At 45.0% G+C, this 23630-nt stretch overlaps 2 protein-coding genes across 12 annotated transcripts in view; both read right to left on the reverse strand.

Annotated features, from left to right (window-relative positions):
- The window catches only part of LOC104674322 (putative EP400-like protein), a 60924-nt gene extending 46185 nt beyond the window's left edge, over positions 1-14739 (reverse strand). For both annotated transcript variants that reach the window (XM_030939908.1, XM_010378570.2), the window contains exon 1: positions 14631-14739. The gene's annotated coding sequence lies outside the window, so the exon portion shown is untranslated. The remainder of the gene's footprint in view (positions 1-14630) is intronic.
- Positions 14740-18175: 3436 nt separating this feature from the next.
- EP400 (E1A binding protein p400) overlaps positions 18176-23630 on the reverse strand; it is a 135002-nt gene continuing 129547 nt past the window's right edge. For all 10 annotated transcript variants that reach the window (XM_030939898.1, XM_030939893.1, XM_030939896.1 and 7 more), the window contains 2 exons: positions 21956-22033; positions 18176-21165 (listed from right to left, as the gene is read on the reverse strand). In XM_030939898.1, the coding sequence (XP_030795758.1) occupies positions 20893-21165; positions 21956-22033 (351 nt within the window). In that variant the 3' untranslated portion in view covers positions 18176-20892. The remainder of the gene's footprint in view (positions 21166-21955; positions 22034-23630) is intronic.

The raw sequence follows: 23630 nt of genomic DNA on the forward strand, positions 1-23630 counted from the left end.
AAAAAAAAAAAAGGAAAAAAGACAAAATAAAGATTTTTCCAAATGTACAAAACTGAAGAATTCACCACCAGCAGATGTGCAGTATAAGAAATGAAGGACATACTTTAGGAATGAGGAAGACAGATCCAAGGTGAACATCTGGTTCCATACAGTAAACTTGGGAAGAAGAAAACTTCCTCAACCTGATAAAGAATCTCAGTGGCTACAACAGCTAATGTGATACTCAATGGTAAAAGCCTGAAAGCTTTCCCTCTAAGATGGAAACAAGGAAGGGATGTAGTATGTCTTGGATCTGTGTCCCCACCAAATCTCATGTCGAATTGTAATCCCCAGTGTTGGAGGAAGGGCCGGATGGGAGGTGACTGGATCATGGGGGCAGTTTCTCATGGTGTTACACCATCCCCCTTGGTCACAACAGTGAGTTCTCATGAGATCTGGTCATTTAAAAGTGTGTATCACCAGCCAGGCGTGGTGGCTCATGCCTGTAATCCCAGCAGTTTGGGAGGCTGAGGCGAATGAATCACTTGAGGTCAGGAGTTCGAGACCAGCCTGGCCAACTTGGCAAAACCCCGTTTCTACTAAAAATACAAAATTAGCCAGGCATGGTGGCACACACTTGTAATCCCAGCTACTTAGGAGGCTGAGGCAGAAGAATCACTTGAACCTGGGAGGCGGAGGTTGTAGTGAGCCAATATTCACACCACTGCACTCCAGCCTGGGAGACAGACTGAGACCCTATCTCAAAAAAAAAAAAGTATATCAAAAAAACATAAAATATTCAAGAATAAATCTGATAGATGTGCAAGACTTGTACACCAAAACCACAAAACACTGCAGGGAGAAAATTTTGAAGACATTAACAGTGTTCATGAGTCAGAAGATTCAGTATTGTTAATATGTCAGTTCTCCCAACATTGATCTAAAAATTGAATGTAATGTCAATCAAAACCCCAAGAGGCTTTTAACAGAAATTGAGAAGCAGATTTTAAAGTTCATAAGGAAATGCAAAGAACCCAGAAGAGCCAAAATTATGAAAAAGACAAAAACACTTAGATTTCCTGACTTTAACATGTAGTATAAAGCTATAGCAATTAAGACAGCGTGGAAATAGAACGATGTTACAGAACACCAGAAATAGATTCACACATACATGGTAAACAAATTTTCAACAAAGAGGAAACATCATAAAGTGGAGGAAGGATAATGTTTTCAAATATGATGCTGAAACAGCTGGATATCCATATGCAAAAAAACGAACTTTGATCCGTTATTGTACAACAGACAAAAAAAAAAAATTCAAAATGGATTATAGATCTAAATGTGAAATCTAAAACCAAAAACTTCCTAGAAGGAAATATAGAAAAAAATATCTTTGTGTGTGATCTTTGTAATTCTGGGTTAGACAAAGATTTTTCAGATTCAACAGGATGATTCATACAAGAAAAAACTGGTAAGTTAGGCTTCATGAAAATTAAAACTTCTGCTCCTGAAAAGACACTGTTAAGATAACCACAGTCTAGAAAATATTTTCAAATCACGTATCTGATACAGAACTTCTATCTAGAATTCTCCAACTCAGTTTTTTTTTTTAATTTCACCAGGCAAACAATGTCAACAACCACTGTCAAAGAAAAATGGATAGAAAATAAGCACATGAAAAGATGCTCAACATCAGTAGTAGTAGAATAGGGAAATGCAAATTAAACCCACAGTGAGATACTCCTACAGGCCTTACTAAGATGGCTCAAGACAAATCATACTGGCTGCTAAGGATGTGGAGAAACTGGAACCTTCATATACTACTAGGGGGAATATAAAATGGTCCACACACTTTGGAAAACAGTTTGGCAATTTCTTAAAAAGGTAAACACCTGCCATATAATCCAGCCATTCCACTCCTAGGTACTTATCCAAGAAAAGAGACAGCAGGTGTCCATACCAAGTCTTGTAAGTGAGTATTCCTCCTAGGTTTATTTGTGAGAGTCAAAAACTGGAAACAACCCAAATGTCCACTGACAGGTGAATGGATTAAAAAATTATGATCTATCCCTACAATGGAATCTATTTGGAGTATCATTCAGCAATAAAAAGGAATGAACTGGTGATACATGAAAGAAAATGAATCTTAAAAAAAAGTTAAGTGAAAGAAGCCAGACACAAAAGAGGACACTGTTCCTAATTCCATTATAAGGAATTCTAGAAAAGGCCAATTACATGACAGCAGATCAGTGCTTGCCTGGGGTCGGGCCTGAGGTGGGAAAGGTGGCAAAGGGATGCAAGGGCCCCCTAGGGTGAGGAAAACACCCTAAAAAGCTGCTCTGCAACCATGTGGTGAATACTTACCCGGATTCAATGAAGAGTGCACTTAACGTGAGTGAATTTTATGGTAGGTAGCTTATACCTAAATAAAGCTATTTTTAAAGTATAGTGGATAAATATGCATTTATATTTTTAATTGACTATTTTATCTATTTTTTTTAAAGGCTGGTGCCTGGACTGTTAGAAATGCAAAATGCGGCCGGGCGCGGTGGCTCAAGCCTGTAATCCCAGCACTTTGGGAGGCCGAGGTGGGCAGATCACGAGGTCAGGAGATCGAGACCATCGTGGCTAACACGGTGAAACCCCGTCTCTACTAAAAAATACAAAAAAAAAAAAAAAAAACTAGCCGGGCATGATGGCAGGCGCCTATAGTCCCAGCTACTCGGGAGGCTGAGGCAGGAGAATGGTGTAAACCCAGGAGGCGGAGCTTGCAGTGAGCTGAGATCAGGCCACTGCACTCCAGCCTGGGCCACACAGCAAGACTCCGTCTCAAAAAAAAACAAAAACAAAAACAAAAGAAATGCAAAATGCTTGTTCCCTGGTGCCACAAAGAAATAGCACTCCAACATACATTTAATTTTCTCAGCAAGGCAGTTTTTACTTTCTGCAGAAAGCATGCTCCTCGCAGATGGAACAATGGCAAGAGCACACCTGGACAGGGCAAGGGCAGGAGTTCTTATCCCTGATGCAGGTAGTCCCTACTGCTGTGTCGTTCCCCTATTGGCTAGGGTTGGACCACACAGTCTTAGCTAATTCCGATTGGCTATTTTAAAAAGAGTGGGAGTACAAGCCAGAGTGGCGGGGTGAGTAGGTTGGTAGGAAGGATGGTTAGGAACAGGTAACTAAAGGTGACTCAGGTCAAAGCAGGTGACTGAGATGAGTCAGGACGAGCAGGTGACCAGGGGAACGGATGTGAACTACTGATTAGGACTGGCGGGAAAGTTGTTTACTGAAACTAGAGGCAAGGGGTGAAGAGAACCAGGAAGTTAAACTTTAAAATGGAGAATCAAAGAATAAGAAAGCTGAACAGACTGACATACTGATTCTTTGAAGAGAAACTTGGGGTTCACTATATTTAACTCTTTATTTCTACGAATCAAGTGTGCTCAGAAAATCAAAGAGGCAATAGAGAGTCTGAAAACTATGATTCTGTCTCACTATTAGAACAGGATTAGTAGGGAGAATGAGACTAACAGAATAGAAACCAATTAAAATATAAAAAGATATTTCCTGAAGAGAAAGGCTGAAAAAACATTTTTTAAAAGATAGGTTGGATAGAAGAAAACAAGGCCAGGTGAGGTGGCTCATGCCTGTAATCCCAGCATTCTGGGAGGCTGAGGCGGGTGGATCACTTGAGGTCAGAAGTTCAAGACCAGCCTGACCAACAGGGAGAAACCCCATCTCTACTAAAAATACAAAACATTAGCCAGGCATGGTGGCGCATGCCTATAATCCCAGCTACTCAGGAGGCTGAGGCAGGAGAATCACTTGAACCTGGAGGTGGAGGTTGCAGTTAAGCCAAGATTGGGCCACTGTACTCCAGCCTGGTCAACAAGAACGAAACTCTGTCTCAAAAAAAAAAAAAGAAAAGAAAAAAGAAAAAGATCTGTCCTGCAGAGAAAGGCTGAATAAATTTTTTTAAAAGATAGGTTGAATAGAAAAAGAAAAACAAAGCCGGACACAGTGGCTCACGCCTATGATCCCATCACTTTGGGAGGCTGAGGTGGGTGGATCACTTGAGGTCAGGAGTTCAAGACCAGCCTGGCCAACATGGTGAAACCCCGTCTCTACTAAAAATACAAAAATTAGCCCAGCATGGTGGCACATGCCTGTAATCCCAGCTACTCCGGAGGCTGAGGAAGAAGAATTGCTTGAACCTGGGAAGCGGAGGTTGCAGTGAGCTGAGATAGCGACAATGCACTCCAGCCTGGGCGACAGAGCAAGACTCTACGGAAAGAAAGGAAGGAAGGAAGGGAGGGAGGGGAGGGGAGGGGAGGGGAGGGAAGGGCGGGGAGAGGGGGAGCGGGGAGAGGGGAGGGGAAGGGAGAAAAACAAGATCTTTTGCAAAGACCAGGACAACCAAACAAAAGAGGTAAAGGGAATGCACTCAAGTCTGCCTGATGGTCCACGAGGCAGGAGACGGAGTCTCAGAGCCAGCTGGGACACTCCTCTAGAGGCTTCCTGAGAGTGATGGCAGAAGGGAACCCAGGACAAGCAGCAGAGGCATGGTTCAAAGCCTGAAACCGGCGGGGACCCCGTTGGGAGGCAGCCAGCCTCAGCTCCGGAACCCGCTGAGGAAGGTTCTGCACGAAACAAAGGTGGGCACAAGGGAGCTGGAGAGGACACCCTCAGGCCCATAAGCACCAGCCAGAGTCAGCCTCTCTCAAGCAGCTCTGTGTCCAGCCAGGCACACCCAGTTCCAAGGACACCTGGCAAGAATTTCAACTGCCCCTCTCTCCAAGAGCCATAGTAGTACAGTCAAACAAAACAAAATTCATGGCAAACACATAGAACAGGACAAAAAGAAGCCTTATGTACTGATTAAAGCTGCAATTCGGCAGGGCATATGATGGCACCTGTGGTCCCAGATACTTGGGAGGCTGACGCAGGAGGATCACTTGAGCCTCGGAGTTGGAGGCTGCCATAAGCTATGATCATGCCACTGCACTCCAGCCTGGATGACAGAGCAAGACTCTGTCTGTAAAATATACTAATAAAATTTTAAAAAGAGTCACAACTCACAAATTATACGTGACATACATAAATCTTTATAAACCAACATTATAGCAAGCAAATGCATGAAAACAAAATTTCCTAGGAGAACCTGATTTTAAAACCAAAACCAAAAAAAAAGAACTCATTTAGAATGAAAGACTGTAAAACACCTCTTTCAAAACTTGATTGATCAAATCGGACAAAAATAAAGAATGGAATACCATGCAACAAAATCAATAATGTGCTTGCTATAAACCTTTGCACTTGGCCGGGCGCGGTGGCTCACACCTGTAATCCCAGCCCTTTGGGAGGCCAAAGCCAGCAGATCATGAGGTCAGGAGATAGAGACCAACCTGGCTAACATGGTGAAATCCCGTGTCTACTAAAAACGCAAAAAATTAGCCGGGCGTGGTGTCGGGAGCCTGTAGTCCCAGCTACTCGGGAGGCTGAGGGAGGAGAATGGCGTTAAACTGGGAGGTGGAGTTTGCAGTGAGCCGAGATCACGCCACTGCACTGCACCCTCAGTGACAGAGTGAGATTCTGTCTCAAAAAAAAAAGACAAATGCTGAGAATTAAAATATATAGCCATAGAACAGATTACAATAGTTAGGAGACAATGTGTACCTCCATGGTGATTACCTGGAATATCTACCAAAAAAAAAAAATCACTTTCCTACTAAACACAAACTAAAAAAATTGCCCCAAGGAGGCCAAAAACCACCAAAAAGAAATCAGGCTGGGCACGGTGGCTCCCGCCTGTAATCCCAGCAGTTTGGGAGGCCGAGGCTGGTATATCACGAGGTCAGGAGATCAAGACCATCCTGGCTAACATGGTGAAATCCCGTCTCTACTAAAAATACAAAAAAATTAGCCGGACGTGGTGGCGGGCGCCTGCAGTCCCAGCTACTAGGGAGGCTAAGGCAGGAGAATGGCATTAACCCGGAACGGGGAGCTTGCAGTGAGCCAAGATCACGCCACTGCACTCCAGCCTGGGTGACAAAGCCAAACTCCGTCTTAAAAAAAAAAAAAAATCAAAAAGAAAATTAAGTATCTATCGTTTTAAAAGACTCTAAGAGACAATGGAATTTTACTTCACTGAGCTCTATTTAACCTTTAAAGCTCAAGTAATTACTATGCTATTTAAATATTTCAAGTTTATGGAAAAAATACAGATCTCTCTAATTCACTTTATAAAATTAGCATTTAATACTCAAAGCTGACAGATAGTACAAAAAAGCAATACACTTATAAGAATTTTGCATATGCCTGGTATAAACATTATTTTTAAAAATTCATAAATAGAACCGAGCATACACTCGAAGAAAAACACTGTCAAAGGGGAGTCAGTCCAGTGATTCAGGGAGTGGCCAGTATCAGGAAACCGACAAACTTTACCATCATTTTAAAGCTAAAAGCCACTAAATGAAAAAATGATATCCTATAAAATTTAGCAGCTCTTCCGAATAATAATTCAAAGTAAAACACATATCAAAGGAAACAAATTGAACATAATGTTTTAAAAACTAGCTCTCAAAACTCAACAGCAATAATCATATTAAATGCTGATACGCAGAAACTAATTCCATTAAATCAGGAACACAAGGATGCAAATGTCACCATTTCTATGTAGCACTTCAACAGAGGTTTTAGCAGTTAAAAATAAAAAGAAACATGAAGTAATAAGGGAAGGGAATACAATTTATTATTATTTACATATATATGTTTTAGAGATAGGGTCTCACTCTGTTGCCCAGGCTGAAGTACACTGGCAGATTCTTTGCTCACTGCAGCCCCGACCTCACAGGCTCAAGTGATCCTCCCACCTCAACTTCCCAAGTAGCTGGGACTACGGGCATGAGCCACCACACCCAGCTAATTTTTTAATTTTTTATAGAGACAGGGTTTCGTCATGTTGCCCAGGCTGGTCTCAAACTCCTGGGCTCAAGTGATCTTCCTGCCTCAGCCTCCCAAAGTGCTGGGGTTACAAGCATGAGCCACCGCACCTCTCCTGAAATTATATTTATTTGTATATAATATAATTGTATGCCTACAATACCCACAAGACCAAAACTTGTAAGAATAACAATTTGGTGCCAGGCACAATGGCTCACACCTGTAATCCCAGCACTTTGGGAGGCCAAGGTGGGTAGATCACCTGAGGTCAAGAGTTCGAGACCAGCCTGGCCAACATGGTGAAACCCCGTCTCTACTAAAAAAAAAAAAAATTAGCCAGGTGTGGTGGTGGGTGCCTGTAATCCCAGCTACTCTGGAGGCTGAGGCAGGAGAATCGCTTGAACCTGGAAGGCAGAGGTTGCAGTGAGCCGAGATCGCGCCACTGCCTTCCAGCCTGGGCGACAGAGCGAGACTTGGCCTCGAAAAAAAAAAAGAATAACAATTTTGTTGAGGTGCCTGCAATCAAGATAAATATACAAAACTCAACAGGCTTTTTTTTTATGTCAGCAACAGACAACTGAAATGGAAATTTTAAGATGTCCCATTCGGAGGCCACAAAATCTATAAAATACCAGTCGGTACAGTTACCAAGAAGAGCACAAGCAGAAATAAACTATATAATGTTATTAAAGGACATTAAAAAACACATGATTAAGGCTGGGTGTGTTGGCTCACGCCTGTAATCCCAACACTTTGGGAGGCCAAGGCGGACGATCACCTGAGGTTGGGAGTTTGAGACCAGCCTGACCAACATGGAGAAACCCCATCTCTACTAAAAAAAAAAAAAAAAAAAAAAATACAAAATTAGCTGGGTGTGGTGGCGCATACCTGTAATCCCAGCTACTCAGGAGGCTGAGGTGGGAGAATCGCTTGAACCCTTGAACCTGAGAGACGGAGGTTGCGGTGAGCCGAGATTGCACCATCGCACTCCAGCCTGGGCAACAAGAGCAAAACTCCGTCTCAAAAAAAAAAAAAAAAAAAGAATAAAATGAAGCAACATACCATGTTCCAGAATAAGATTTACTATCATAAAATGTCATGCCTTCAAAACTGAACATATATATGTAATGCAATTCTGAAGAGGACTACAATGAGTTTGGGTTTTGTTTCGCTTTAGAGATAAGAAAAAAATTAGCTTAAAGCTCACAAGAAATGATATATGTTTTTAAAGAGACAATGCTTTTTTGAAAAACATGAAAGAATACCGACCAAAGAAAAACAAAATAGTAGAATTCCTGATTTAGGAAAATAGTCATACTTATTCTAGAGCTTCTGTAATAAAAAAGCAATGTAGGTATATATAGCTATTGTGTAGCCATAAAAATTAAAAGTTTAAACTAAAAAAAAAGTAGCATGCTCTTGGCCTCCCAAAGTACTAGGATTGCAGGTGTGAGCCACCATGCCCAGCCTGAAATTATCTTTATTTGCAAATGATATAATTCTATGCCTACAAAATCTGAGATGAAACGTTATAAGAATACTTTGAATTTGGTGAAGTGTCTGTAATCAAGATAAATATACAAAAACCAACAGGTTTTTATTGAAAAAAGAAAAAGAGGAAAGAAAAAGGAAAAAGATTCAAAAATGTATAGATACTTTAAATGAGATAAGAATGCTTTATTTAATAAATGGTAGTGGCATTGGGAGAAGAGATTTGCAAACCACACATTTAATAAGGAGCTAATATCCAAAATATATAAGGAACTGAAACCACTCAATAGCATGAAAACAACCTAATTTAAAAATGGGCAAAACACCTAAATAGACATATCTCAAAAGAAGATGTACAAATAGCCAACAAATACATGAAAAAAAGGCTCATCATCACTAACCATCAGGGAGATGCAAATCAAAACCACAATGAGATTATTACCTCACAACTGCTAGGATGGCTATTACCAAAAAGACAAAAGATAGTTACGTGTTGGCGAGAATGTGGAGAAAAGGGAACCTTTGTGCACTGTTGGTAAGAATGTAATTAGTACAGTCATTATGGAAAACAGTACAAAGCTTCCTCAAAAAAATAAAAATAGAATGAAGATACGATCCATCAATCCCACTTTTGGGTGCACAGCCAAAGGAAACAAAATCAGGATGTTGAATAGTTATGTGTACTCACATGTTGATGGCAGCATTATTCACAGTAGCCTAGGTACCCACCATCAGATGAATGATTTTAAAAAGTGTGGTATATACAACACAAAATAATAGTATACCACCATTAAAAAATAAGGAAATTCTGTCATTTGCAAGGACATGGATGAGCCTGGAGGACACTGTGCTAAGTAAAATAAGGCAGGCACAGAAAGATAAATACCACATGATCTCACTTGTACATGGAATCTAAGAAGGTTGAACTCATAGAAACAGAGAGCAGAATAGCAGTTACTGGGGCCTGGGGGTGGGGGAACAAGAAAAGAGGGATATTGATCAAAGGTAACAATTTCAGTTAGATAGAAAGAATAAGCTTTAGTGATCTATTGCAGAGGATGATAATTATAATAAATAACAATGCATTGTATATTTCAAAATTGCTGAAAGAGTAGATTTTAAATGTTTTCACCACATAAAAATGGTGTGTGAGGTGATGGGTTTGTTAATGAGCACAATTTCATCATTCTATAATATAAACACATTAAGACATCATGTTGTTTTTCATAAATATATAATACATACAATGATTATTTATCAATTAAAAATTAAGGCCAGGCATGGTGGCTCATGCCTGTAGTCCCAGCACTTTGGGAGGTCAAGGTGGGCAGATCCCTTGAGGCCAGGAGTTTGAGACCAGCCTGGGCAACAGGGAAAAACCCTGTCTCTACTAAAAATACAAAAATTCGCTGTGCACCTGTGGTCCCAGCTACTTAGGAGGCTGAGATGGGAGAATTGCTTGAGCCTGGGAGATCAAGGTTGCAGTGAGCCAAGATTGTGTCACTGCATTCCAGCTTGGGTAACAGAGTGAGACTCTGTCTCAAAAAACTTTCCTTTAAAATTGTTAATGAAAAAAAATTTTTTTTTTTTTTTTTTTTTTGAGACGGAGTCTCGCTCTGCCGCCCAGGCTGGAGTGCAGTGGCCGGATCTCAGCTCACTGCAAGCTCTGCCTCCCGGGTTTATGCCATTCTCCTGCCTCAGCCTCCCGAGTAGCTGGGACTACAGGCGCCCACCACCTTGCCCGGCTAGTTTTTTGTATTTTTTAGTAGAGATGGGGTTTCACAGTGTTACCCAGGATGGTCTCGATCTCCTGACCTCGTGATCCGCCCGTCTCGGCCTCCCAAAGTGCTGGGATTACAGGCTTGAGCCACCGTGCCCGGCCGTTAATTATATTTAAAACAAAAAAAGAAATGGTAGTAGCATCTAGAGGGGAAAAGGTTGTCCCCTACCTCACACCATTTCAATCAGAATAAAGAACTAAATGTTATCCTGGAAGGAAGAGGAGGCAGAGAGGAAAGGAGGAGAACACCCCTACCTTATACCATTTCAATCAGAATAAAGAACTAAATGTTATCCTGGAAGGAAGGAAGAGGAGGCAGGGAGGAAAGGAGGAAAACGCTTTATTGGAATAATATTTAGGGGACTATCTCTACAACCGCGAGGTGGTGAAACCTTCTTAAGAAGTAATGCAGGAAACCCAGATGCTGTAAAGGAAAAAATACATGACTACATAAAAGATGTTTTAAACAAGATCAAAAGACGAAAAATAATTAGCAGAAAAATACATGCAATATTTTTTGACTTCAAAGGGTAAATATCCCTACTATACAAAGAGCTTGGCTGGGTGCAGTGGCTCACATCTGTAATCACAGCACTTTGGGAGGCCGCGGCAGGCAAATCACTTGAGGTCAGGAGTTTGAGACCAACCTGGCCAATATGGTGAAATCCTGTCTCTATTAAAAAATACAAAAATTAGCCAGGTGTGGTGGCGCCTGTCTGTAATCCCAGCTACTATGGAGGCTGAGTCAGGAGAATCACTTGAACCCGGGAGGTGGAGGTTGCAATGAGCCGAGATCACGCCACTGCACTCCAGCCTGGGCAACAGAGCAAGACTCCGTCTCAAAAAAAAAAAAAAAGAAAAAGAAAAGAAAGAGCTCCTATAAAATAGAAAAGAAAGAAAGAAAGAAAGAAAGAAAGAAAGAAAGAAAGAAAGAAAGAAAGAAAGAAAGAAAGAAAGAAAGAAAGAAAGAAAGAAAGAAAGAAAGAAGGAAGGAAGGAAGGAAGGAAGGAAGGAAGGAAGGAAGGAAGGAAGGAAGGAAGGAAGGAAGGAAGGAAGAAGGAAGGAAGGAAGAAAGGAAAGAAAGGAAAGAAAGGAAAGAAAGGAAGGAAAGGAAAGAAAGAAAGGAAAGGAAGAAAGGAAAGAAAGGAAGAAAGGAAAGAAAGGAAAGAAGAAAAGGAAATATCTCCAGGAAATGGGGAAGAACACAATGGAAAACTTCCAGAAGAGGCACTGCCAATGGGCCACAGTCCACGAAGTGCGGGACATGGCCTCATCCATTCAACAGGCAGTATGTCAGACGGGAGCAAAGCGTCCTCCCCTTCATGGCTTCAGGCATGTAAATTGCTATAACTTTCTGGGAATAGATCTCTCAGTAACTATTGAAACGTAAATGTTAAATATGCATACCCTTTGACCCACTAACACCATTTACTTCCCATTCGTGGGAATCCAGCCTATAGAAATGAAAGAAAGTGTCAGGACCCATGCATAGGAATGTGTCTCTCAGTACAAACTGTGGCAAAAAAACCAGACACGAAATGAAATCCATCAATGGGGAATTGTTGACTAAATATGCTGTATCCTCAGTACAGACTATTATGCAAACATAAAAAGAATAAATTTTTATCTCCTGACATGAGCAGATGTTGAAGACATACTACCATATTACTAACTGAAAAAGAAAAAAAGGTGGAGGGTGTAATTACAGCATAAAAGGACTGAAAAAGACTTATTTTTCTGTATTGTTTGAATTCTTATGAGGGTACATTTTGTAACATTAAAAAGCAAATTAAAAATATAGCTCATTCCAAGGTACAAAAAATTACTTTGGCAAATCAAAGTTTTTCAAAGTATCTTCAGACTCAAAGAAGTAAAAAAATAAGCTGGACACAAATACACACTATTTGTTCCTGTAGCAGCTGGAATGAAACCACAGTGAAAGAGCATTTGCTTTTCCTCCTTAGAAGGGCCTCAGCACCTGACTTCGGAGAGAGCCCATTCCTTTGCCATTTTCCCCCTACATGGTGGTTGTCACTGAACTCTTAGGGGACCAAGAATCACTTTACAACATTCTGTTCTCCTATTCAAAATGGGTCATGCTCCATATTTCTCAGAGTCATCACCCAAAATCATACATTTCAATGCTTGTTCAAATATGTGAATACCACCCAGCAAATGAGGAGGGTTGCCGTTATCCTCCAGGCGCTTGGTTACATGATCACCGACATTAAAGTCCTACAACTTAACCGTTTTATAGTAGTTATGACCACTGTTACCCTAACAGTTACCAGATCAGATGACAACGTATCCATGGCTAGGTGGGAAGATGTGGACCCAGCACGACCTAAAATCATGGCCAAGAGACCTCTGCACCACATGCTGACTCTGTGAGGCCATCTCTCCTTGAGTGTTAGGTATTGTTAAAGGAGGGAGTTTCTACTTGTCTGTACTGTGACTGAACATGAAGTACAGACTTTTATAAATAATACTTTTTTTTTTTGAGACAGAGTTTTGCTCTTGTTGCCCAGGCTGGAGTGCAATGACGTGATCTCGGCTCACCGCAACCTCGGCCTCCCGGGTTCAAGCGATTCTCCTGCTTCAATCTCCCAAGTAGCTGGGATTACAGGCAAGCACCACCACACCCAGCATTTTTTTTTTTTTTTTTTTTTTTTTGTATTTTTAGTAGAGATGGGTTTCTACATGTTGGTCAGGCTGGTCTCGAACTCCCGACCTCAGGTGATCTGCGTGCCTTGGCCTCTCAAAATGCAGGCGTGAGCCACCACACCCGGCATAAGTAATAATTTTTAAGAGTGTCTTAGTTTAGCAAAAACACGACAGGGACGTCAGTGAAATACCTTTGTGTTACAGCTGTCATTCTGTACACCTTGGACAACTCCATTCAACAAACAATTTAGTTAGTTTTGAAGTCTCAATAACACAGCTGGAAAAGAAACTACTGTAGTCTCCCCTTATCCATGGTTTCGTGACCCTCGGTGAACTGCAGTTCAAAAACACGTGCGTACAATACAGTAAGATATTTTAGGAGAGAGACCTCACTTTCACATGACTTTTATTACAGTATACTGTTACGACTGTTCTATTTTATTATTAGCTTTTATTAATCTCTTCCTGTGACTAGTTTGTGAATTAAACTTTATCGTAGACATGGATGGATGCATAAGAAAACAGTATGTGTAGTGTTCACTACTATCCTCGATTTCAGGCATCCATTGGGGGTGCTGGACCATATCCCCTGAAGATAAGTGGGGGGCACTACGTGGACTGAGAGGTACCTTCAGTGCTGCCGAGCTGTGGTAACAGCACTTACTGTGGTTCCCAGACAAGACTCTCTCTGGTCGTGAGCCCCCAACAGCCAGTGGTACTGCTATCCAGTTTGACAGACGGAAACCAACGCCAACTAGCCTGCCTGGAGCGGTACAAATAAGCCTAAGACACAAACTTTCAGCCAGTTAACTGTAAGTAAACCAACTTTTTGGTAAGGAGGAAATATTCACCTAGCTCTTGGGCAAGATAAGTGTCTTTATTATAAAAAGTGTCAATTCGCAGTCTTTACTGTAAAGCTGGTGGTATTATGAGATTCTTCCTTTCCACTAACACAAAACTCCCAGTACCGGAAGGCCCTTGTCAGGAGCAGGACCCGCGCAGGGGTCCGTGGTCAGTCCTGGGGCAGCTGCCGAGCAGGGCAGTCTGTGGAGTCAACTTCACTGCTCACGGGCACCGCACCCTAAGCGCACTCGTCCTTCCTGGAGTGCAGACCAGGCCCGGGCCTCAGGGATTGGGACACCGAGGACGGGGGCCAAGAGGCAGAGGCGGCATCAGCACCGTAGACAGCGGCGGCCTCCCGAGGCGGGAACCCGGCGAGCGGCAGGGACGGGGGTGGGCACCAGGGGACGGGGTGAAGGGTCATGGGGGGAAGGGGCGGTTACCGGGCCGGACGGTCACAGGGGTCGTGTCACCGGGGAAGGGGTGGGAGGTTGGGGGTTTGGGTCACGGGATGGGGGGAAGCGGTCACCAGAAAACGGGGTGATGGGGGAGCGGGGGTGGGGGAGGGAAGGCGGGAAAGGGGCAGTTAGCAGGTCGCGGGGAGAGGGGTCGCAGGGGGAGGGGTGGGCCCTCACGGGGGCACAGCCACTGAGCGGGGTGGGTCTTTCCGGGGGGGTCATGTCCGGGGGAGGGTTCACTGAGGGAGGCGTGGGCGTTCACGGGGGTCGTGTCACGGGGAGGGGGTCCCTGAGGGAGGCGTGGCCGTTCGCCCAGCCGGGGTCACCGGGCGATGGGACGGAGAGAGGGGAGCGCGCGGCCGGGGAGCCTCGAGGGTAACCGGCGGGTGTGGGCGGTCGGGGGCCGAGGGTAGGGCCCACCCCTCAGGCCCGCCACGGCCCCGGCAGCGGATACGCCGGCCGTCACTCACCGCGGCTGCCGGGCGACGCAGCCGAAGGCTCCCGGCGCGGATGAGCGCTGCGACAGCGGACTGGGCGGCGACGCCACTACAACCGACCAAAGCGGCCGGCCGACGCGGAGACAGTGCGCAGGTGCGGGAGCCGGCCCGGCACTGCGCAGGCGAGACTCGGGCCAATCAGAGCCCAGAGGACCCGGGGGGGCGGGGCGGGGAGGGCCAAGCCTCGGTCCGCGCCGGCGCGCGCCTCTGGCTCCGCCCGGAACTAGTTCGTTCCTTCATTCGCAGCCGCTGGACACTGAGTTGTATTTGCCCGCCCGCCCGCCGGACACCTGCTGAGCGCTGCTCACACTGACAAGCACCGCTAGCGGCTCCCTTCGTGGGCCCTACAGTCTAGGCGGGGAGGGGAGCACGAGGCAAAGCAGCCGGGATGGGGCGGGCTGAGGTCTGTTTTAAATCCGGCAGGAGAGTCGGGGTGCCTAGGAAGGTGAGATGTTACGTGGGATCCGAAGATCCACAAGAAGAGCCCTTTCTCTTGCCTGTGACCACTGAAATGGTGGGACATGTCCCTGGTTTCATCGTGTCCACTGTATTCAGTTGAGCTTTGGAACTGTGCATCAGGCTCCTTCCCCTGCATAACCTGCCCATCTACTTAAGAGTGAAACCCGTATCACTTACCACTACCCATTTCTTCATGCTACTTATTATCCCCTGAATTATTTTATCTGACCTGCTAGCATGCAACCCCCTTTTTTATTTTGCTGACAACTATAGCTTAGTTGTCCAAACTGCCACATAGTATGTATTTCACAAACAGCTGAATAAACCAGTAATTTATCCATCTCTGATCAGCTTTGATTTTCTTGACCAGTCAAGTGTTGTTCCTCCGCCACTCCAGCACTAGTGGTAAAACTAGCATGAAATACGCTACATTAAACATTCATTGAATAGGGATAAAACAGACCACACTACAGCTGGAGAAATAAGACAAATACTATTGTTTAGCCGAAGGTGCTACTGGAGAAGTAGAACACTGGGGAAAAATGAATAAATGAATGAATGAATGCTCAGTTATGTGGGGTGGTCTTCAAAGGAGGAGAAATACTTTACAACAAAGGAGAAAAGTACAAAGTCAAGGAGGCAGGAAAGGGCTGCAAAGGGGGAAGAAAGATGCTGCTCTGGGGGCTGGTCAGAGTGCAGGTGGCTACACAAAATCAGGCAGGACGTTGGAAATAAAGGTTCCTGAGTAGGGGACCATGTGACAAGCTGATAGGGCCTTATTTTAAAAATTAATTCATGGCCGGGCACGGTGACTCACACCTGTAATCCCAGCACTTTGGGAGGCCAAGGCGGGCAGATCACTTGAGCCCAGGAGTTCGAGACCAGCCTGGTCAACATGGCGAAAGCCCATCTCTATTAAAAAATACAAAAATTAGCCAGGCGTGGTGGTGCGCGCCTGTAATCCCAGCTACTTGGGAGGCTGAGGCAGGAGAATCACTTGAACCTGGGAGGCAGAGGTTGCAGTGAGCAGAGATCACCCCATTGCACTCCAGCCTGGTGACAGAGTGACTGTCCCCACCCCCACCCCACACAAAAAAATTCATGCACTTGGCAAACTACGTAAACAGTTAAAAGCATGTGCATAACAGTGCAGAGTAAATACCCCTTGATCCTTTCCCCCCCGTCTCTCCCTCCACAGAGGCAGTGCTAACATAACATACAATCGTCCCTCAGGACCTCCCATGGATGCCAAAATCCGAGAGGCTCAAGTCCTTGATGCAAAATGCATATAACTCAAAAACATCTTCTTGTATACTTTAAATAATCTCTGGGTTACTTATAATACTGAATGCAATGTGAATGCCATGTAAATAGTTGTTATACAGCATTGTTTGGGAAATAATAACCCCCCCAAAAAAGGTCTCTACATATTCAGTACAGACACATTTTCGTTTCTGAGTATTTTTGATCCTTGGTCGGTTGAACTCATGGACGTAGAATACACCACGTGCAGGGGCAAATACTTGCAGGATATTCTACGCACATCCAGGCATACAACCAGTTCCACCCTGGTAGCATACTTCACAAACATATCCCCCACCACAGCTGTACTTTCTTGTCTGTAGAGGCTGCACTGCATTCCACCGAATGTATAAAGCATGATCTACCCAATAAAATGGGACCTTCAGAAAAATGAATGTGGCCAGGGGGAACAGATACTGCAGCAACAGCATAGCAGGACACCCTACAGCAAAGGAATCTCCCCACCTGTTGCCCTGGATCACAACGCCCAACTCTGGGATGCTGGTGGGCAGCTGTCACATGATCTGACATCTTGAGTAGGAGGTGACACAAGACACTCTGGGCTCAGAGGCTACCTTAAGGTCTTGACGGCTGTGTGCAGGCACAATGCTCCACCCACTGGCCCCTGGTCGCTACTGCACAGCAAACAGAAACAGCCTCAAGGCCAGATAAGCCCGCCATAGGGCCTGCTGCCACCGGCACACTTGGCAAAGACGTGATGGTGGGGTCAGGATGATAGAAACAGTAGCCTTTGCAAAACCTGCAGTCCTCTCCACTGGGAGTATAAAAGACGGACACCAAGTGCAGCACCCAACGTCGCACTGGATCCTCAAGCCACCTTAGGAGAGGGGACATGGGGACACAGAGGCCTTGAGGAAGGAAGTCACCCACCCCTGGTTATGTGGTTGGTAGGCATGGAGCCGCAGGTACACCAGGCACTGCAGTACAGACCCCCAGGGGTCGGGGGCACCAGCAGGGCTTTGCAGCTGGCTTTCCCGCCCACCCTGGTATCTGCACTGTCACCTGCAGACACCAAGTGTGCACCCAGACCCTGGGAGCTTTCAACCTGGAAGACCTGAAGTGGAAGCCCAGCGCTGCAGGGCCATGTGCCCCGTGAACTCCCGTTTTTGTGCTGGGAGAAAAGATGCCAGAACGAACCGTGGGCTTCTGGGATGCTTCTTTACTTTGCGTAATGTGTGTATTTTCAATTAAAAGTAGGCATTGACTTTTGTAATCAGATTTAAAATGAAACGAAGAGAAGTCCAAAAGCAGAAGAAAAAGAGAAGCCACAATTCCCAGGCCACCTGCTCACAGGCGTTTTCGGTGGTGAGCACCTGTGAGCAGGTGTCCCTGCCCTTACTCGGGCGCATGGACTGGATGTGGAAGGACACTGGTGCCAGCATGGCCCCCAGGGCAGTGACAACGGGTGCTGTGCGGGTGGCAGGCCACACGGGGCCACCATGGCCCCCAGGACAGTGATGACGGGTGCTGTGCGGGTGGCAGGCCACATGGGGCAGGGCGGCGCCGGCTCTTTCCTCCATATGAGGCTTTGGGAAGCGGCTGCCTGGTGGACTCAGTGAATGTGGTTTCTGTTCCTTCCAGGTCCTTCTATGGCCACGGAAGCGTGGGTGAGGGGAACACCTCTGGCTCCAACATGACTTGTTTGGTTTTGTTTTTTCCTCACACAAATGAAAAACCCAAGTAGCATCTCATTTTTACTGAAATACCAGTTTTCTATGAAAGACGAAATGAAAACATATAGAAAAAGGTCATTTTATTTTGCCTTTTGTTAGGCTATCAATGCCCTTTAAAATCCTACTATTCAAGTACAAATGCTTATGTTTACAAAGTATTTACAGTTTCAGTCTGGTTCCTTTCTATCTTAAAACACAACAGCTAACTGGTTACAACAGTTAACAAAATAATAATAAAGGTCACAAAAAGAGAAACCCCCATCTTATCAGGCACCAAATCTGAACAAGGGCTTGGATCCAACCTTCTGCTTCCTGCCAGATGCTTTAAAAACAGTCTGGCTTTCATTAGAATAAACGTCTTTCTTTAAAGAACAACAGGGCAACTGTTTCCCAGGGTGGCCAATTAGAGTCTGACAGTGTTTGGGCTGCTGCCTTTATAGTCCGTGTTCTCAAAGTTTCCAACTCTTACTTGCCGTCTTGGAATGAACCCAGATTCACAAGGGGCCTAGACAACAGCTTCCCGAACACGCACTTAATTATTAGGTTAGAAACTTTAACACCTTTAAAATGGAAGGCCAAGAAAATAATACACTGAAAGGAGAATTTTTACTTACAAGACAAAGTGAAATTAACTAAGGTCAATGGTAGCATCTAGAAGTTACTAAATTGAGTGCTACCAGTAAAAATATGTCCATATTTTGTATTAGGGAACAGCCAAAGGAAACACACTTGAGAGACAGGAGACCCTCCCTGACGTGAGATCAGGGCTGGAACTCCACATTGCAAATATTCAGAATCCCATTAACCTCTCCAAAAAAGCTTTTGAGAGATGTTGCTAAATTCTCTTGTAGTATTAATAGAGCGCTTTTACTTAAGTTATAGCTAGGACATTCTAAAGTAAGTGCACTCAACATTTTATCTTCACCTATAAAGAGAAATAGCAAGATTTGGGAAAGACAAAAAAAAAAAAAAAAAAAAACGAACAGGGCACACAAATTAAAACAGATGACAAAGGCAGAATTCCTAAATACTTCAGTTCTGCACATTTCTGGATGAGGAGGAGGAAAAATTTCCACCGGGAGCCAGATCTGAGGCACACACAGCGGCCCTCCCTCCGGCAAGCTGCGCTCTGACGGCACATGCCGAGTCAGGGAGAACGGGTTTGGTTAGAAGAAACAGATTCCAGTTCTCTGCTTTGATATGTTCACCTAACTAAAAGATTAATTTGTTTTATCAAAGCTTTTTATTTTTCTCCAGATTTCTTATCAAGAGCTCAAAAGTGAGCTAGCTCTCCAGTTGATTTCACTGAATCCTGTCGAATCGCTGTCCACAGAAACATATGGGACAGAATACCTTCCTCAATGTCACTTAAAGTGAGAGAATGGGGAGGAAGCAGATGAAATACAATGTAAAAATGGAAAATCTTTATTGTGCCGTAACTGATTTTTAGTATACAAAAAATCCTAATATAACCTATTTTCCTGGACCAAATAATGTAAAATAGGCCAAAACCAAGCCAGAGCACAAAGGATATTATTGGATATGGACCTTTTTGTTTTGGTGAAAACTTCAAAGGAGACACTGTCAGTCAATCAAGTCCACTAAAATTGCATTTATTTTCTCGTCACAGTAAAAAAGGGAAAAACAGTAGCAAATACTGGGCTTCCTTTCTTCCACAACAGCAGAACCATACAAGCTTATCCGAGAGAAAATCTGCTGTCACAAGTCCACAAGGAAGAGCTGACTGGGCCCACCGCTCTAGCCAATACTTCCCGAATCACGAGCCCGCCTTTGTCAAAGGGCTGGCTGTGGCAGCAAGGGGTGTCCGTCACATTCGCCCTGGCTCACTGAGTCCGGGCCCCATCGTCCCCTCAGCCATGACATCTGTACTAACGTTGCCTCTGCGTGGTCCTCTGGGCCTCACGCCAGCCACGGCAGAGCGTCCCAAAGGTTCTCAGGAGCTGTTTAACACACTACGTCAAATACCAGCTTCCTCCAAAAGCTGGAGATGCATCTTGAGTGCACTGAGTTAGGCATCAGTCCCAGAAGTTTCCATTAAACGAAAGCCAATCCCACTGCGGGGTGGGCCTGGGGGAAGCCACTGTTGGCTGCTCTTTGGAATAACAATGAATGCAATGACTAATCATTTCCCTTGAACACAAGCCAGGAACGTGCCTTGCATGTTTAGGTGGGTGTTAGGACATTTCTCTTAAAAGTTAAGTCACATTTTAGGAGGGAAGGAAAGAACCATATTGGCTTTCTTTGGAATGGAAAGCCAATCTCGGATGATTTACTTTAGACAGGGCTTCTCCTCTACGAAGACCATGAGGCATTTTTCAGTAAGGTATAAAGAACTAAACTCTGGCACGTGGCACATCTGATCTTTAGGAAGTCCACTGTATGCTCCTCACACACTAGACGGCTTCTGTGGCACACAAAGCACTACACGCTCACAAAGAAATTCGAAATGGCCTTCAGAACACAGGACTAGGCTCTGGGGGACCGGTGCAGGTGGGGGCTGAAAGGCGAAATGATTTAGAGGAAACCGCGTTGTCACTTTTTCCATGAGTCACATAGTACAGAGAAGGGGGCGCTCCATAAGGACCATTTGTCCTGCAGTGAGGGCTGCATTTTAATAAAATGATTACACTACTTTGTTTCAATTATATCTTTCCCAGTGCTGAATATCTTGCATGACATTGTCCCGAGGTTCACAAATAAAGCATTTTCTGTGAGGAAGGTAGTTTTGCTTTAGATGAGAGGCAGCCCTGCTGCCCTGACTACTGGCACGGAGGCTTAGTGGGTGTCTTTAGCCTGACAGCAGGGACCCTCATCTGTAACTTGGGCTGCTGGCTTGGGCTGTCAGAACTGGTGGGCACCTGGGCTGGGTTGGGAGTGCCTGGGGTCTGGAGCGGGGCCGATGCTGTGGTCACCACTTGCTGCTGAATGAGTTTCTGCTGAACCACCTGGGCAGTCGCAGTCACTGCAGGGATCATCTGCACCTGTTGCCCGGCCGCTGTCGCCTGCGTGAGCGCCACAGTCTGTGGAGAAGCCTGAGCCGAGAGAGTCAGAAAACACACATTGCCCAGGAAACTCAGTCCAGGGACAGGACAGGGGACATTCTTTGGGATGGGGAGGGCTCGAGAAACTTCACTGACTATGCTTTTATGACATGGAGAATGACCAGTCGCACAACAATATGACCTCTGGTTTCTAACTAAACACAAGTGGAAAATTAAAAGATGGCTGCTTTTAGACTAACACCAGATGCCTCTGGGGAAAAGGTGAGAGTTGGGTCAGGGACTGATTTTGTTGTTGTAGTAAAGCTTTTAATACAACCTGGATTGTCGAAATCTATACGCCAGTGTGACTTTGAACAAAATTTAAAAGTTTAAAGCACTGCTTTACATTTGAAGCACTGTGCTGAAGTCATATTGTGGAGCATCAGCGACAACAATGAAAGCACCGGAAGGGCTTCTGTGGGAGGTAGGGCCCCTGTGCCCACAGCGCCTCTGCTCACGGGCGGGCCCCCGAGCGCAGCCTGCTTGCCTGACGCCTGTGCCTCCCTAAAACCACAGGGCAGCGTCTGCGACTTGCAGGACACACTCGCAGTGATCGGTGAACGAAGGGTCCTGGGAGTGAGCCCAAGGCGAGGCTCTCTCAGTGCAGCTGACACAACACCCCAAAATGCTTATTCACTCTTCTTCTCATTATTAAGCATATCCACTTTTTCCCCTGAAGTTAATGTTTTTGTGTTTATCACCCTCATCATGACCTCAGATGAAAACAACCCATTCTCTGACCTGGGAAATGTGAGGTTTCCACCTTGTCTACAGGTCCTACCTGCTGGGAAGCAGAGGCAACTTGCTGGATGCTGGCCACGGGTGTTTGCTGCTGAACAACTTGAGGAAGTTTTGCAACCTTTGACAAAACAAAAAAAGCCAAACACAGAATTCAAAGGAGCATGTGCACAAAAAGATTTTTCCTCCCTTTCGGTCCTTCTCAGTTAATGCAAAAAACACAACGACCAGGTGACACAAAAGAGCAATTCTCATAGTGTGCCCACCTGCAGCAGTGAGACAGAAAGTCACTCCACTGCATGATGAATCAACTGACTGCCTCCCCAATTTGCCATCACTCATCATTTAAGCTTATTTTTGGTCTCATATTTCAGACGCATTTTTTCTTTTCACAAAAACTACTGCAAGTTTATATGAAAGAATCAGACTGAGGATGGTAAGTATTTGAGCGTCTTGTGAGTCCCAAGAGCTCTGCATGTGACAGGCCTGGACAGCGTTCCAGTAATGAGCTGTACAGTGCAGCTCGGGCAGCCAGCTGAAATGGGGAACCCAGAGATGTACCAAGGTTTTGAGGCTGGTAATTTTATCATTTTTCTACATTTTTCTTAGTCATGATTGAATATGACTATTTATAAAGCAGCGCTTTCCACCCAGTGCCCACTTTCTGTGTATTTGCTATTGCATGTGTCTCCCGATATCTTGATGTAGTAAGTGGCTCTGGGCCATCTGTGTGTCCTATCAGCACCGTCAAGGCATGCACCCACAGCACAGACAGGCTCCAGAGCGGACAGCTACTGGGGACCCTGATTTCAAGGGCCCTCCCTGCACAAGGCCCCCATGGACCCTGGTCTCTTGGTGGGTCCTGTTACTTATAGAACACAGATGAAAATAATATTTCCCAAGATAATTCTGGGAAAAATATGAAATCATATGATTTACTCATACATCAACAAAAGTCCAAATAAATGTTAGTCCTTACTAAAATTAAAATCAATCAGAAGGCATTTACTAGTTTACTGTCACTTAAAATAAACAATTATAAATAAGATTCACTAAGACAAGAAGTGCCCTGAGCACCCCCTGTGGAACTGATGAGAAACAAAGATGCGGCCGGTGCTCCAGGGCCCATCTCAAGACCACAATGGTCCAGGACTTACTTGGCACAGCACTGAAAATCCTGAGATGTCTTAAGTAAAGCACTAGGAAGAAATCTGAAATGTACCAAGAAACCTGCAAAGAGTCAGGAACTGCCAGTCTCCATACCTAAGCACAGGCGGGCACCACGAGCCATGGAGCAGAAAAGCTGCACAACCTCTGCGGGGATCACCGGCCACACGGAGATGCACCCCATGGTCTTCAGGGTCGCATAGGACACAGCTGACCAGACACCAGGTATAGGCCAGCTCTCAGTGGGAGGCTCGCAAAAGAGCCCCATGCTACTGCCAGCTGCCATCCTGGAGGGAGACACTGTCCCCACAAAGATACCCAAAAGCTGCAAAGAAGGCACCCCTTCCTCCAATGGCATCTGTAAGAAAAGCACCTGCCCTAAGCCTCAGTGCCAGGGAGGAGAGAGGAGCAGACACAGGTTCAGAGGCCAGATGGGTGACACCTGAGAGCCGAGCGCAAGCCCGAGCCACACACCGAGCGGCGTTCCTGATGCCACCCAAAGGTACCCACAGAAGCAAAAATCCACCTCTGCCCCAGGCCACAAGGAGTCC

This window comes from Rhinopithecus roxellana, chromosome 10, assembly GCF_007565055.1.
Source record: "Rhinopithecus roxellana isolate Shanxi Qingling chromosome 10, ASM756505v1, whole genome shotgun sequence".
NCBI classification, from domain to species: domain Eukaryota; kingdom Metazoa; phylum Chordata; class Mammalia; order Primates; family Cercopithecidae; genus Rhinopithecus; species Rhinopithecus roxellana.